The sequence below is a fragment of the Fistularia commersonii genome, chromosome 18 (assembly GCF_037954325.1).
Source record: "Fistularia commersonii isolate RoL2024-O1a breed Wild chromosome 18, RoL_Fcom_v1.0, whole genome shotgun sequence".
NCBI classification, from domain to species: domain Eukaryota; kingdom Metazoa; phylum Chordata; class Actinopteri; order Syngnathiformes; family Fistulariidae; genus Fistularia; species Fistularia commersonii.
In genome coordinates, this window is record NC_141301.1 from 14,809,099 (window position 1) to 14,824,147 (window position 15,049).

Consider the following 15,049-nt stretch of genomic DNA (forward strand, 5'->3'; position numbering starts at 1 on the left):
TGGGTTCGAGAAAAGTGTCAGGGGTACTATTTGATAGAAGACTAACGGCCAGAAGGGAAGGAAAGGTGGAGTAGACAGTGGGGAGACCAGATGAAGATGCTGAGGTTCTCTTTGGGAGTGACCAGGATGGAGAGGATCAGGAATGAGTCCATCAGATGGACGTTAGATGTTTTGGAGAGAAGGTCAGAGAAGTCAGACTGAGATGGTTGGGGAGAGTGAATATATTGGTAGATGGATGCTGGAATTGGAGGTCTAGAGGAAGACCAAAGAGAAGATAGATGGACGCAGTGAGAGAGTATATGATGGTAGTTGGTGTGAGAGAGGAGGATCCAGAGAAAAGGGTTAGATGGAGAAGGTTGACTCGCTGTGGAGACCCCTGAAGGGAAAAGCCCAAAGGAAAAGAAGACTTTGTAACAGGGGTGCAGGACATGTATGTCCACCACAAAGTAATGACTGAGACGGTTTGGATATGAACACTCCTCTGTTCATGTCCAAACTATGGTGAAGATCCAGGTAGAAGGTTGCTGAAGGTGGAGCTGCCAGGCAGGAGGTCTAGAGAAAGACCAAAGAGGAAGATATATGGATGTAGCGAGAAGATATGACAATAGCGTTGGATGAAGACGTTTGATTGGCTGTGGCAGCGACCCCTGAAGTGAAAAGCTCAAAGGAAAAGAAGACGAAACATGAATCCCTCTGGTTTCATGGTCTGGTTTCAGGGACAAGCCAAAAGTAGAAGAAGAAGATATGAATATGAACGTTGCAATAGAACAGTGGCAGAGCAAGAAGAAACTAGTTGTACTAACAGTCGTTCGTTGGAACAAAAGAGCAACTTAGTGGGATGACCTGGATTGGAACGTGAAAAGGTGACGCTCGGCAAAGGAGTGAAACCTGTTGGATCTGATGAACTGAGGCTCATGTGGACGTTAGCGGGGGCTGCTTCCGTCGGTGGGTCTTTGCAGAAGACGGCGTTGTACATTTGTCGTACAAGGTCGTGTCCGAGATGATTTTTCTGTTTCGACAAAGAACCATCTCCCTTCTGCGGCCAGAACACGGACATCGCTATGTTCAAACGTCCTTCATTGTCCTTGCGGGAAATGACCGGATGCTTGTGTGTTTTCGAAGCATCGAACGCCAATCAAAGTCTTCGTTGTGCTTCGGCAGAAGCTCCGAGGCCTTCGTCCTGGTCGCCGACGTCCCGGCGGGCACGTTTCAGCGCAGGGCTGCAGGTGTCGAGACAGACGACAGACACGATGAGCCCCGGAGGGACCGTCCTAGATCCTAGTTGGCCTCGCCGACGGCATCTTCTGGTTTAATTCCCCCCGCGGCACGACGGGTGAAACCTCCCCGCGGCCCGGGAACAACAACGGCGACAACAAATTAAATATCGCACGGCTCGGCGCCTCGCTCATCCAGCGTGTCGAGACGTTTGTTTTGATCGCTTGTCAAAAGTGTGACTTTTAATTCCCCTTTTCGGATTCGACCGGGCCTCAAACACGATCGGACACGGACGCTGGAAACGGTGAAACCCCTCGGAAAACACACCTTCATTGAGAGGACGGGTTTTTCTCCATGTTTACAACATTGTGATTCAATGGAAATTAAATATGATGCTACAAGATGATTTGATCGGAGATAAAAATGAGGCCGTAACTTGTAGCCTGCAGGATCCTCTGCAAAACAAAACAGCTGTTTGTGTAAGAGTGTGATAAATATGGTAAATAACTGCGGCAACAACTGTATTTACTGTGCTTTGGATTCAATTTTTCTTTTTTTTTTTCTTTTGAATTGCATTGTTTTAAAGGCCAGTTTATGCCATGAAATATTTAATATATTTTAGGATTATGTCTCGGGAATATATCTTCTCGGGAATACTGTGCGACTCGGGAGTGATATATCTTATCTCATATGTCCATATGTCAATATATCAGGAGTAATCGATATCCAATGGGTGATCGGTGTCAATGATTCCTGGGGAAGAAACAAACCGAACCAAAAAATGTTATTTTTGCGCTGTAGAGTGATTTTATCCGGAAAGCAAAACAAACAAAAACATTTCAACATGAATTCAAATCATTAGAAATGTCTGATGCCGCTTTTCTGTGCACTTTCTCTACCTTAAGCACTTGTTAGCATTACATTACATTGCATTTGGCAGACGCTTTTATCCAAAGCGACTTACAGTAGAGGACATAGGGACTGCAAATACACTTGCAAATACACCATGCACAGGAATCTCTATTCAATCTCTTAAATAATTATTAGTTTTTATCCAAATGACGCTGCAGCGAACAGGTTGACTCCGCAAATTGTGGTAAAAACGATCGATGGCAGGAAAAAAAAATCGTGCCGGGAACAAACAACGCCACGCAACGCCGACGTCTGGATGACGTCACCAAACATCCGGATCGGAGCGCCGTCCCCTGTCGAGACTATAAAACTCAGGTCGGCGTCGGCGCCGCCGGTTCTGCCCCGTCAGGACCCGAGAGTATAAAATGCTCCTGACGCTCTTCGCGATGTTGGTCGTGAGGCTCCCGATGGCGTCCGAGGAAGAGGAGGCGCCGGCGTGCCGCATCCTGGGACGCCCGACGTTTCCTCTGCTTTCCAAGACGGGGGACGTCACCATCGGGGGAGCCTTTTCCATCCACAGCAGAATCGCAAACCCTCCTCGTTCCTTCACGGAGAAGCCCGCTCCTCTTAGATGTTCCAGGTATTTTAACCCGCGAGCGGCTTCTCCTCGCTTTCCCTCCCGCCGGCGACGTATATTTGTGTATTTTTTTTCCAGGATCAACCTCAGGGAATTTCGATTTGCCCAGACGATGATCTTCGCCATCGAAGAGATCAACGAGAGCGACGTCCTCCTGCCCGACGTCTCCATCGGGTACCGCGTTTACGACACCTGCGGCTCCACGTTGACGTCCGCGGCGGCGGCGATGGCCCTCATGAACGGCGAGCGGGAGACGGTCGAGCGATCTTGCTCCGGCCGATCTTCCGTCCACGCCGTAATCGGGGAGTCGGAGTCCTCCTCCACGGTTGTGCTTTCACGTACGACCGCGGCGTTCAACCTACCGCTGGTGAGAGCGACGGAATATCCGCGTTTTCAGCTTCAAAGCGTCGCTGTCGTGCTTTTCCTGTTTTCTCAGATCAGCCATTCCGCCACGTGCGAGTGTCTGAGCAACAGGAAGGACCACCCCGCTTTTTTCCGAACCATCGCCAGCGACCTGCACCAGAGCCGAGCCCTCGCCCGGTTGGTCAAGCGCTTCGGCTGGACGTGGGTGGGGGCGGTCAACAGCGACAGCGACTACGGCAACAACGGCATGGCCATCTTTCTGGCGGCGGCTCGGGAGGAAGGCGTGTGCGTGGAGTACGTCGAGAAGTTCCACAGGGCGGAGCCGGAAAAGCTGCAGAAGGCGGCGGAGGCCATCCGTCGGGGTTCGGCGCGGGCCGTCGTCGGCTTCTTGGCCCACGTGGAGATGAACGACCTCCTGGAGCAGCTGAGTCTGCGCAACGTGACGGGTCTTCAGTTCATCGGCGTGGAAGCCTGGATCACCGCCGACAGCCTGGCGACTCCTTCCGGCTTCGGCGTGCTGGGAGGCTCTCTGGGCTTCGCCGTGCCGAAGACCCGCGTCGCCGGTTTGGATGATTTTCTCAAGAAAGGCTTCTGGGAGACGGCGTTCCAGTGCGACCGTTCCAACGACACCACGCCTTGCGGGGAAACACGGGATTTAACGGCGCTTCGGGATTACCACGACGACGTGGCGGAGCTGAGATACTCCGGTAACATCTACAAGGCGATTTACGCCGTGGCCCATTCCCTGCACGCCATCTTGAGATGCTCTGAAACCCGAGGCTGCCGGAGCAGCGCGGAGATCACCCCGCGGCAGGTGGAGCGCCTCCACATCCACGGCTTCTTTTTCCTCCGTGTGAACGAATGCGGCTCGGTGACACTGTTTCTCCTCCGCCCTCAGGTCGTAGAGGCGCTCCAGAATGTCAACTTTCGCATAAAGAACGGAGAGGAGGTGCGCTTCGACAGCACCGGAGCGGCGGCGGCGCGGTACGAGGTGGTGAACTGGCAGCGCGGGCCGGACGGCTCGGTCCGCTTCCGACCCGTCGGCGACTACGACGCCTCCCTGCCGCCGGAGCGGAGGTTCGCCCTCGACGCGGACGCCATCAGGTGGCCGGGCGGCCGAACAAAGGCAAATATCATCGCTTATTCAAACACGCGCGTCTGTGTTTACAAACGTCGCATCACCGCGTCCGTCTTTTTCATTTTAAAACAGCCCGTGTCCGTGTGCAGCGAGCCCTGCCCGCCGGGAACCTTCAAGGTCCTGCGGAAAGGCAAGCCGTCCTGCTGCTACGACTGCGCGGCGTGCGCCGACGGAGAAGTCAGTAACGCCACAGGTACCGCAGAGACGGCGCAGAGGAATCTCCACGCGGCGCTGGCTTGCAACGCATTCTGCGTCATGTTGAAACTAACCGTGACGCGGCGGCTCTTTCACGCTTTCGGGTCGTAGCGCCGATCGGCATGACGTTATTTCTCTATTGCAGATTCTAACGAGTGCGCGAAATGCCCCGAGGAGTTCTGGTCCAATCCAAACAGGGACGCGTGTGTGCGGAAACAAGTGGAGTTCCTGTCTTTTTCAGAGCTTATGGGCGTAACGCTGGTGTTCTTCACCGCGTTGGGGGTTTTTCTCACTCTGCTCGCGGCCACGTTGCTCTTCGTCAACAAGGACACCCCGTTGGTTAAAGCCAACAACTCGGAGCTGAGCTTCTTCTTGCTCTTCTCGCTGACGCTGTGCTTCCTGTGCTCCCTGACCTTCATGGGCCGGCCGTCCGAGTGGTCCTGCGTGCTCCGGCACACCGCCTTCGGGATCACCTTCGTGCTCTGCGTCTCCTGCATCCTCGGGAAAACGGTGGTGGTCCTGATGGCCTTCAAGGCCTCGCTCCCCGGCGGCGACGTGACGAGGTGGTTCGGGCCGGTTCAGCAGAGACTCGGCGTTCTGGGCTTTTCTCTGGGTCAGGTTTTGATCTGCGTGCTCTGGGTGACCATCAGCCCTCCGTTCCCGTCGAAGAACACCCAACACGACAAGGAGAAGATCGTCCTGGAATGCGCCGTGGGCTCGCCGGTCTGCTTCTGGGCCGTGCTGGGATACATCGGGCTCTTGGCTTCCTTGTGCTTCGTCCTGGCTTTTCTGGCTCGGAGGTTGCCGGGGAATTTCAACGAGGCCAAATATATCACCTTCAGCATGCTGATCTTCTGCGCCGTCTGGATCGCCTTCATCCCGGCCTACGTCGGCTCCCCCGGCAAGTTCACGGACGCCGTGGAGATATTCGCCATCCTGGCGTCGAGCTACGGGATCCTTTTCTGTATTTTCGCCCCGAAATGTTTCATCATCCTGCTCAAACCCGAGCTGAACACAAAGAAGTATCTGATGGGAAAAGTTTAACCCGATTCAACTAAACTGTTGAGTTCGTCGATGAATAAATAGTCGAAATAAAAATCCCTCCGTCGTGGACTTGACCAGAAGTTATTATCTTTATGGTTGTCCCTTCTTTCTCCTCCGAGGGTTTTCTCTTCGAGTTCCCTCCACGCTCTCCCGCCCTGCAAACATATCTCTGTCGCTAGTAGCGACAAAAAACATCAGGGATTGTGACATCATCGACTCTCACCCCTTCGTCTCGCCCGAGCGGAAAGCGGAGTTGTGCTAAATCACGGAAGCGTGGACGAGGAGGTCGCGACCGGTTCGATTGGCCGGATCCTCGGGGCGGCTGTGAGATGACTGCCCGACTTGAGAAAACGCTCAAAGCGGGTTGCGGCGGGTGGGTGGAGGATTACCGAGGCGCAACCGGGGGGTCAAGATGTCTTCCGACCTGCCGGCGGCGTCTTTGAGACAAGGTTTCTCTGCAGGGGCGCCGAGGTCAAAGACATACCGGAGATCATATAAAGTGTATTATTCCTTTCCGCCGATGCTCATGTTATAGAACAGAATGCGCCTTTTGTCGTCCCACAGCGAGGAAAATAAAGTGTACGGTGCAGTAGAGCTAGTCGGGCATTGAATAGAAGCTGCGCAGGCTAAAAATAAGTAAAATATATGCATATATTGTCTATGAGCTGCAGGTGTCCGTGACATATTTACACATAAAACCGTTTTTTTTTTCATTTTTGATTTAATATACACCGGTAACATCCACAAATACGGACTGGAAATGCTTTTTTTCCCGAAAAGTGCCTGTAGCACATCTGATGAAACAGATGAATAATAAATAACATCCATTTTCAATCCCTGCTTTTCCGACTCCAGCTGGCCGCCATCTCCGTCTTCCTCCCGCGCGCTAAAACCACGAAAGTCGCAATTTCACGGCCGTTTCATGTGACGAAGCTAAATGTTTTGGCGACGTGAAACTCGTGAGCTCAAAATAATCCATAAATTAGCCGCATCGTTGTTTAAACCGCAGTGTTCGAAACGTGAATAAAGTAGCGGTTTGTAATCTGGAAATTACAGTAAATACAGGACTGTCTCAGAAAATGAGAATATTGTGATAAAGTTCTTTATCTTCTGTAGTGCAATTAAATGTCATACATTCTGGATTCATTACAAATCAACTGAAATATTACAAGCCTTTATATGGCTCACATCTTAAGAAAACACAAAATGAATAACTCAAAATATTAGAATATCATGAAAAAGTAATTTTTGTTTTTTTAATTGCACTACAGAAGATAAAGAACTTTATCTCAATATTCTCATTTTCTGAGTCAGTCCTGTATTATAAGTAAAAACAACAACATGCAAGTTTCTGAAAATATAGAAATGAAAACGCGTGCACGGCCTTTTAAACAGATTATGACCCACCGTATAAAATCACGTATACATTTAATGTCGGATCGCTTTTCCCCTAAACGGAATTACACGCATAAATTATGGATTTGAGGATGAATCCGTTTATATATTATCTTAACTGAGCGCCTCAGTGCGCAAAGGGGGTTCCCTTTGGAAGGACGTTGGAGGAGATGTTGTGAAACAGGGTTCACCAGGAGAGAGAAACCACATCGGAGAGGAAACCGGGGGGTTCGATGAAGAAGCTTTAAGCTGCGGTGAAATTTACAGCCATTTTCTCTCGGACAAAAAAAAAAAAAAAAAAAAACAAGCCGAGTCTATAATGGTGTCATTAGCGGAGCACGGAAAGGGATAATTGAACCGTGCTGGGAATATTCAGCATTATTTACCGGATTTATCCAATACTCTGAAAGAGGCATAGCTAGAAAATTGAATTTACTTTAATTCAATTTCATTAAAAGAGAGGGAGAAATGATGGCAGCACATCTCACAAATACAGGTTCACTTATTCCATATTTTAAAGGTGGTCTTGGGCGGAACATTAAAAGTAAATGTTTGTTTTCCTGATGGCCGCTGCAGCGCTTTCTGTTCAGCAGCCCCTGCAAAGAAGGTGTGTAAACACACCTCCCCTGCAGCTTCTCACCTGAACGCCGATGAAAGACGAGTCCGAGATGAGACGACGGGACGCGGACTCTACGACAGAAAAACTCGGTGTTAAAAAAAAGCATTCTTTGCATTCTTCAAGCGCCGGTATTCATTTCCTGGAACCTTTTACTTTGCATAGAGGAACTCGACGGCGCCTCCCGTTTGCCGAAATCGCAACGATCGTGACTTCGCCCTCCGTCCGGCGGGACCGCCCGCCCTTCCGTCCGGCCGACGGCGCTGCCATTGGTTGAGAGAAACACGATTCGTGCTCGCGGCCCCCGCGGCTTTGAGATACCCCGAAGAAAAAACGCTATAAAATAACGAGAGCGGAGAGGGTTTTGTTTTTGAGAGCGGCGTGGTGGTTCAACCATGAGTCTCGTAGCTGAGCTGGTGCTTCTCGCCCTTCTGGGCGCCAGGAAGGCGAAGCCCGCCTGCCGGCCGTACGGCGCCGAGGAGCTGTCTCAGTTTTCCAAAGAGGGAGACGTGAACATCGGAGGCATTTTCTCCTTCCATCAGAACCCGGTCAATGTGGACCCGGCTTTCCGGGTCAACCCGGGAACCGTCCGGTGTGAAGGGTAAGGAACACGACTTGTAGATTTGAGAAGGTCCGGGAGCTCCTCGGTCCGCCCCACGCACGGAAATTTCTCCTCCCGTCTTCTCCAGCTTGGACCCGGGCGAGCTTCAGTACGCCTTCACCATGATGTTCGCCATCGAGGAGATCAACAACAGCTCCGAGCTGCTTCCGGGCGTCACGCTGGGGTACAGGATCTTCGACTCGTGCCCGAGCATCCCGCTGTCCATCAGAGCTTCTCTGAACTTGATGAACGAGCACGAGAGCGAACACGGAGGCTGCCGGAAGCTCTCCACCGTCCACGCCGTCATCGGAGAAACCACGTCCACCTCCACCATGGGCATCGCGCGCACCGTCGGACCCTTCCATATTCCCGTGGTGAGTTCCGGACGCTGTGGATGAATGTGAAGCCGCCGCGTTCGCTCAGGGATTCGCGTTTTCCCGCGTTTCAGATCAGCCATTCGGCGACGTGCGCGTGCCTCAGCAACCGGAGAGACTACCCTTCCTTCTTCAGGACCATACCCAGCGACATCCACCAAAGCAGAGCTCTGGCAAAGCTGGTAAAACACTTCGGGTGGACGTGGGTCGGAGCCGTCAGGACCAACAGCGACTACGGCAACGACGGCATGGCCACCTTTCTGGACGCGGCCGAGAAGGAAGGCGTGTGCGTCGAGTACTCTTTGGCCATTTACAGAACGGATCCCCACAAGTGGTTCCTGGAGGCGGTCGACGTCATAAAGAAGTCCGCCTCCAAGGTGATCGTGGCGTTCGCCGACGGGACCGATCTGGATATTCTCATCAAAGAGCTCCACGCTCAGAAGGTGACGGGCCTGCAGTGGGTGGGCAGCGAGGGCTGGATCACCTACCGCTACATCGCCTCCAGCGAGAACTACGCGGTGGTGCAGGGGGCGGTGGGCTTCGCCGCGCTCAACGCTCACATTCCCGGCTTGCGGGAGTTCCTGGCCGACAGCAGACCCTCCGCCGCGCCGGGGGATCGAGGCCTGGCGGAGCTCTGGGAGAAGGTGTTCGGTTGCTCCCTCGCTCCCGACCCTCGGAATCCGACCGCCGCCTGCACCGGCGGGGAATCCCTGCGGGGCACCGATTCGCGCTTCACCGACGTCTCCGACGCCAGCTTGCTCAATAATGTTTACAAGGCCACCTACGCCGTCGCTCACGCTCTGCATCTGCTGCTGGCGTGCCGGGAGGATCGGGGGCCGTTTGAGAACGGCGCCTGCGCCGACTTGGAAAATGTGCAGCCGTGGCAGGTCAGATTGGACGAGCGGACCCGGGGGGACGCCGGTCGGACGGGTCGCGTTTTAACCCGCGTCTTCTTTTTCCAGGTGCTGCACTATCTGACCCGGGTGAACTTCACCACCAAGATCGGCGAAAGGGTGTTCTTCGACGAGACGGGCGACCCGGTGGCGCGCTACGCCCTCGTCAACTGGCAGACGGACGAGACGGGTCGCGTTCTCTTCCGGACCATCGGCTACTACGACGCCTCCGAGCCCGAGGGCCGGCAGTTCGAGATGAAGCCCGGCGTCGAAGCCATCTGGGCCGGCCAGAAGTCAGAAGTAAGACGACGACGGGGGGAGTCGTCGGAAACGGCGGTGGACGTCACGGTCTGATATTTTCCGTCGGCCCGCAGGTGCCGAGGTCCGTCTGCAGCGAGAGTTGCCTCCCGGGGACGCGGCGCGCCTTCGTGAAGGGGAAGCCCATCTGCTGCTTCGATTGCCTTCTCTGCGCCGACGGAGAGTTCAGCAACAGCACAAGTGAGACGCCGGGATTCCTCGCCGTCACCCTGGCGGTCCTGGTGTTTCTGCTGGGCAGGATCACCGCCGGCACTTTCATGGTCCACCTTCAGATGTGCGCGTTGTGCAGCTTGAAACTATTTATGCTTCCAGATGCGGTGAAATGCGACAAATGTCCGCCAGAGTACAAGTCAAACGCGGCGAGGAATAACTGTGACCCCAAAGCGATAGAGTTCCTCACCTTCAGAGAGCTGATGGGTTCGCTTCTGGTGGCCTTCTCCGTGTTCGGCGCCTGCCTCGCCGTCGCCGTCGCCCTCATCTTCTTCCACTACAGACAAACCCCAATCGTCAGAGCCAACAACTCGGAGCTGAGCTTCCTGTTGCTCTTCTCCCTGACGCTGTGCTTCCTGTGCTCCCTGACCTTCATGGGCCGGCCGTCCGAGTGGTCCTGCATGCTCCGGCACACCGCCTTCGGGATCACCTTCGTGCTCTGCATCTCCTGCGTCCTCGGGAAGACGGTGGTGGTCCTGATGGCCTTCAGGGCGAGACTTCCGGGGAGTGACGTCATGAAGTGGTTCGGGCCGCCGCAGCAGCGAATCAGCGTCCTGGCTTTCACCTTCGTACAGGTTTTGATCTGCATCCTCTGGCTCACCGTCAACCCGCCGTTCCCCGTCATGAACATGAAGCATTACAAGGAGAAGATCATCCTGGAGTGCGCGCTGGGGTCACCCGTGGGCTTCTGGGCCGTGCTGGGTTACATCGGACTGCTCGCCATGTTGTGTTTCGTCCTGGCTTTCCTGGCCAGGAATCTGCCGGACAATTTCAACGAGGCGAAATTCATCACCTTCAGCATGCTGATCTTCTGCGCCGTCTGGATCGCCTTCATCCCGGCCTACGTCAGCTCCCCCGGGAAGTTCACCGTGGCCGTGGAGATTTTCGCCATCCTGGCCTCCAGTTACGGGATGCTGTTTTGTATTTTTCTGCCCAAGTGCTACATCATCCTCCTGAAACCAGAGAACAACACAAAGCAGCATCTGATGGGTAAAGTGATACCGAGAAGCCTCTGACAAACCTCTGCAGATGTTCTCCTGATGCAGCATCGCATGTTCAGTCATCCTGGTAGAATTCTCTGATTTACAGCTCAATTTAAATAAAAATAAGATGTTCTCCTGATGTAGCATCGCATGTTCAGTCATCCGGTTGGAATTTCCTGATTTACAGCTAAATTTAAATAAAAATAATTAAAAAAAAAAAAAAAAGACTGGATTGGTGTATTTTTGTGTAATTTCCCGCCCCATGAAAAACGTTCACATCTATTAAAAAAAAACTCTCACATTTATACTTTTATAAGAATAAGATTCCAACAAAGTTAGAATTTAATGAAATCCTGATTATAATAAGTTGCATTTTCACGCATGAAAACATATGAGAGGATAAATGTTCTCCATTTATATGGTGTTTTCATCATTTTACGGTTTCAAAACGCTGGGATCCACACACACACACACACACACACACACACACACACTCCGCCCACCAATGGAGTGCAAGGTGCTCACCGAAACCCCCGAACCTATATGGAAAATAGTCACCCTGGAAAGAATTTAAAATTCAAATCAAATCAATAGATAAATTAGAAAAAAATACAAAATCAGGCACAACCATGAGGTGATAATCCTGGAAAAATAAGACAGGAAGTTTTCAGTCATCCAGGTGAAATATTCTTGTTCTGGCAACGGAGGTTTGAGTTATATTGGGAAACTTTAAAACCGAAGACGCCTCTGGGACGAGGCCTCAAGTGAAGAAATTCAATAACGTTTCCCTAAGAATTGTTTTCCTTTCCATTTCATCCATCAGAATCCTCTCACGCGTTCTTCTATCTCCCTGACGTGGTCTTTGTCGACATAACGCGTTTGGCTCTCAAAACCGGCGTCGCGCTATTTATCGAGGTCGGTTTTCAAGATGTCGCGGCGACAAAACCCCGGGATTTCGGTTTGTCGATTCTTTCGGGGCGTCGATAACACGAAACGATAACACGAAAAACGACAACACGAAAATAAGGAATAGTAACGGAGAGCCCGATAGCTTGGAGTCCTCTGTAAAACCTACATTTCCACGGACAAAAACATCCCCGGCTCTACTCGTTTGGCTTCTTCCGCTCCCCCGAGGCCGGAGTTTAACCATGACAACTTGCCCCAGGTTGTTGTCAGCGGCGTATAAAGCCGCGGTCTCGGGCTGCGGCGCCGGTTGGACAGGCATGCTGTGGCTGCGTTGGCTGGTCTTGGCCGTGGCGTCGGGTCGCGGCGCTTCGGTTTGCCGGCGCGTCGGCTCGGCTCCGCCGCCAGAACTGTCCCGGGACGGTGACGTTAACATCGGGGGCGTGTTCTCCTTCCGGACCGGGCAGGATTACGCCGTCAGCACCTTCCGAACCATTCCGGAGATGAGAAAATGTAAAAAGTACGTATGACTTCACATTCAGGGGTTTCTGTGTTTTATATGATAAACGCATGCTTGTATCATTTTTAACAAAAACAATGCATACAACTGGAAAATAACCTCCATGATAATCTGTAAATGTCACATCCCAGTTTCAATTTCAGAGAGTTTAAATTTGCTCAAGTTATGATATTTGCTATTAAGGAGATCAACCAAAACCCCAGAATTCTATCCAATATCAAACTGGGCTACAAGATCTATGATAACTGCGGCACCATGGACATCCTGAGAGCCGCGCTGGCGCTGATCAGCGGGCCGGACGGCGAGACCTGCGCCGAACGCCAGGCGGTCCAGGCCGTCCTGGGTCACTCCGGGTCCCGGCCGACCATCGGTTTCGCGCCGGTCGTCGGGATTTTCAAAATACCCGTGGTGAGTTCACCGAGAGGAGGGGAAAACCAGGAGTGGCGAAAGTCTCCTCCGGTCGCCATCCAGAAGTTTGTCTCTTTTGATTTCCAGATCAGCCACTTTGCCACATGCGCCTGCCTGTCGGACAGAAGCGAGTACCCGACCTTCTTCAGAACCATCCCGAGCGACTACTACCAGAGCCGAGCGCTGGCCAAGCTGCTCAGGCACTTCGGCTGGACCTGGATCGGAGCCATAGCGGTGGAGAACGAATACGGCCTCGGCGGAATCGCCGCTTTCGCGGAGGCGGCCCGAGAGCACGGGGTTTGCATCGAGTATTCCGCCGCGTTCTCGTCATCCGGGCGGCCGGAGAAGCTGCGGGGAATCGTACGAACCGTGGAAAAAGCCACTTCCAAAGTGATCCTGGCCTTCATGTCTCACAGAGAAGTTAAGCTACTGGCAAAGGAGCTGCACCGGAAGAACATCACGGATCTGCAGCTGGTCGGCAGCGACGCCTGGATAACGGATCACTCCCTCGCCGACGGCGAAGGTCACGGCGTCCTGGCCGGCGCCGTCGGCTTCACGGTCGGCAGGGCTCGTATCGCCGGGTTCGGCGAACATCTGAGAAGCCTCCGCCCGGAGCACTTCCCGGAAAGCCGGTTCGTCAGGGATTTCTGGGAGCACACGTTCGACTGCTCCCTGAACGGGTCGGCAGAAAGACGGAAGCGGCCGTGCAGCGGATCGGAGAGTTTGCGAAACGTGGACTCGCGATTCACCGACGTGTCGGAGCTGAGATTTACCAATAACGTCTACAAGGCGGTGTACTCGGTGGCCCACGCTCTGGACGACCTGGCCAGATGCGCGGAGGGCGGAGGGCCTTTCGCCAACGGCAGCTGCGCCGATGTGAAGGACATCCGGCCTTGGCAGGTGAGGAGAAGCTTCCGGGTGGAATCGCCGCTCGTATCCGCTCGATCGTGTCGATCTCCCGCAGGTCCTGCGGTATCTCAGCGCCGTGAGCTTCACCACCAAAGAGGGGGAGAGGGTCTACTTCGACGGCAACGGAGACTCGCCGGCGCGATACGAACTGGTGAATTTACGAATGACAAAGAAGGGAACCATGGAAGGGGTGACGGTGGGCATCTACGACGCTTCCCTCCCCGAGAACGCTCAGTTCATCATGAGCGGCGTCCCCATCGTTTGGGGGGACGGAAGATCCCAGGTAAATCGGGGGAAAACGGTCGCAGGGAGTCCGTCGGTCAACGGCTGAAAACGTCAATGTGACGATTGCAGGCGCCGGCGTCGGTGTGCAGCGGCAGCTGTTTCCCAGGAACGAGGAAGGTCCTTCAGAAAGGAAGACCGGTCTGCTGCTACGACTGCGTTCCGTGTCCGGCCGGAGAGATCAGCAACCAAACCGGTAAAGAATCGAGAACAAACTTGTGATTCCGATGCAAAATCGAGCTTTAAATCGCGCACCGTCCGCTTATCTTGCAGATTCGATCGGTTGTTTGAAATGTCCCCCTGAGTTCTGGTCCAACGAGGACAGAGACGCCTGCGTCCGTAAAAAGACGGAGTTCCTGTCGTACAGAGAGCTGCTGGGAAACCTCCTGGCGATGTTCTCCCTGCTGGGGGTTTTTCTCACCACCGTCACCACGCTGATCTTCTACTGCCATCGAGAAACCCCCATCGTCAGAGCCAACAACTCGGAGCTGAGCTTCTTGATGCTCTTCTCCCTGACGCTGTGCTTCCTGTGCTCGCTGACCTTCATGGGCCGGCCCAGCGGGTGGTCCTGCATGCTTCGGCACACCGCCTTCGGCATCACCTTCGTGCTCTGCATCTCCTGCGTGCTCGGGAAGACCATACTGGTGCTGATGGCCTTCAAGGCTACGCTTCCGGGCAGCAACCTCATGAAGTGGTTCGGACCCGTCCAGCAGAGGCTCAGCGTCTGGGCGTTCACCTCGGTGCAGGTCGTGATCTGCACCCTCTGGCTCACCGTCGACCCGCCTTACCCTTCCAGGAACATGGAGGTCCACAACGACAGGATCATCCTGGAGTGCCGCCTCGGCTCGGCCGCCGGCTTCTGGGCCGCGCTAGGCTACATCGGACTCCTGGCCCTCTTCTGCTTCGTCCTGGCTTTTCTGGCCAGAAAGCTGCCGGACAATTTCAACGAAGCCAAACTCATCACTTTCAGCATGTTGATCTTCTGCGCCGTCTGGATCACGTTCGTCCCGGCGTACGTCAGCTCGCCCGGGAAGTTCACCGTGGCCGTGGAGATATTCGCCATCCTGGCGTCGAGCTACGGGCTGCTTTTCTGCATTTTTCTGCCCAAATGCTTTATCATTCTGTTCAGGCCTGAGAAGAACACAAAGAAGCACATCATGGGGAAGTCCTCCAACAATGACAGCCGGCACTGA

At 53.7% G+C, this 15,049-nt stretch overlaps 3 protein-coding genes across 3 annotated transcripts; all 3 read left to right on the plus strand.

Annotated features, from left to right (window-relative positions):
- The first annotated feature begins 2,789 nt into the window (after nt 1-2,789).
- Nucleotides 2,790-5,444, plus strand: LOC147224533 (extracellular calcium-sensing receptor-like). Its single transcript, XM_086164269.1, has 5 exons — nt 2,790-3,071; nt 3,141-3,881; nt 3,966-4,205; nt 4,278-4,398; nt 4,546-5,444. The coding sequence occupies exons 1-5, from the start codon at nt 2,817-2,819 to the stop codon at nt 5,442-5,444; spliced, it is 2,256 nt and encodes a 751-aa protein (XP_086020395.1). The 5' UTR covers nt 2,790-2,816.
- A 2,719-nt stretch (nt 5,445-8,163) lies between these two features.
- On the plus strand, nt 8,164-10,867 carry LOC147224534 (extracellular calcium-sensing receptor-like). The gene is made up of 5 exons (XM_086164343.1): nt 8,164-8,430; nt 8,505-9,317; nt 9,393-9,623; nt 9,698-9,821; nt 9,954-10,867. Exons 1-5 carry the CDS (start codon nt 8,179-8,181, stop codon nt 10,865-10,867), a joined length of 2,334 nt encoding a protein of 777 aa, XP_086020469.1. The 5' UTR covers nt 8,164-8,178.
- A 1,555-nt stretch (nt 10,868-12,422) lies between these two features.
- Nucleotides 12,423-15,049, plus strand: LOC147224535 (extracellular calcium-sensing receptor-like). The gene is made up of 5 exons (XM_086164373.1): nt 12,423-12,665; nt 12,753-13,565; nt 13,630-13,857; nt 13,929-14,052; nt 14,130-15,049. The coding sequence occupies exons 1-5, from the start codon at nt 12,423-12,425 to the stop codon at nt 15,047-15,049; spliced, it is 2,328 nt and encodes a 775-aa protein (XP_086020499.1).

Coding starts and splice junctions, on each gene's coding strand:
- LOC147224533 (XM_086164269.1), top strand. CDS start 2,817: ATGATCTTCGCCATCGAAGAGATCAACGAGAGCGACGTCCTCCTGCCC. Junction 3,072..3,140: donor CGGCGTTCAACCTACCGCTG/GTGAGAGCGACG, acceptor CTGTTTTCTCAG/ATCAGCCATTCCGCCACGTG. Junction 3,882..3,965: donor CGGAGATCACCCCGCGGCAG/GTGGAGCGCCTC, acceptor CTCCGCCCTCAG/GTCGTAGAGGCGCTCCAGAA.
- LOC147224534 (XM_086164343.1), top strand. CDS start 8,179: ATGATGTTCGCCATCGAGGAGATCAACAACAGCTCCGAGCTGCTTCCG. Junction 9,318..9,392: donor AAAATGTGCAGCCGTGGCAG/GTCAGATTGGAC, acceptor TTCTTTTTCCAG/GTGCTGCACTATCTGACCCG. Junction 9,822..9,953: donor AGAGTTCAGCAACAGCACAA/GTGAGACGCCGG, acceptor TTATGCTTCCAG/ATGCGGTGAAATGCGACAAA.
- LOC147224535 (XM_086164373.1), top strand. CDS start 12,423: ATGATATTTGCTATTAAGGAGATCAACCAAAACCCCAGAATTCTATCC. Junction 12,666..12,752: donor GGATTTTCAAAATACCCGTG/GTGAGTTCACCG, acceptor TTTGATTTCCAG/ATCAGCCACTTTGCCACATG. Junction 14,053..14,129: donor AGAGATCAGCAACCAAACCG/GTAAAGAATCGA, acceptor CTTATCTTGCAG/ATTCGATCGGTTGTTTGAAA.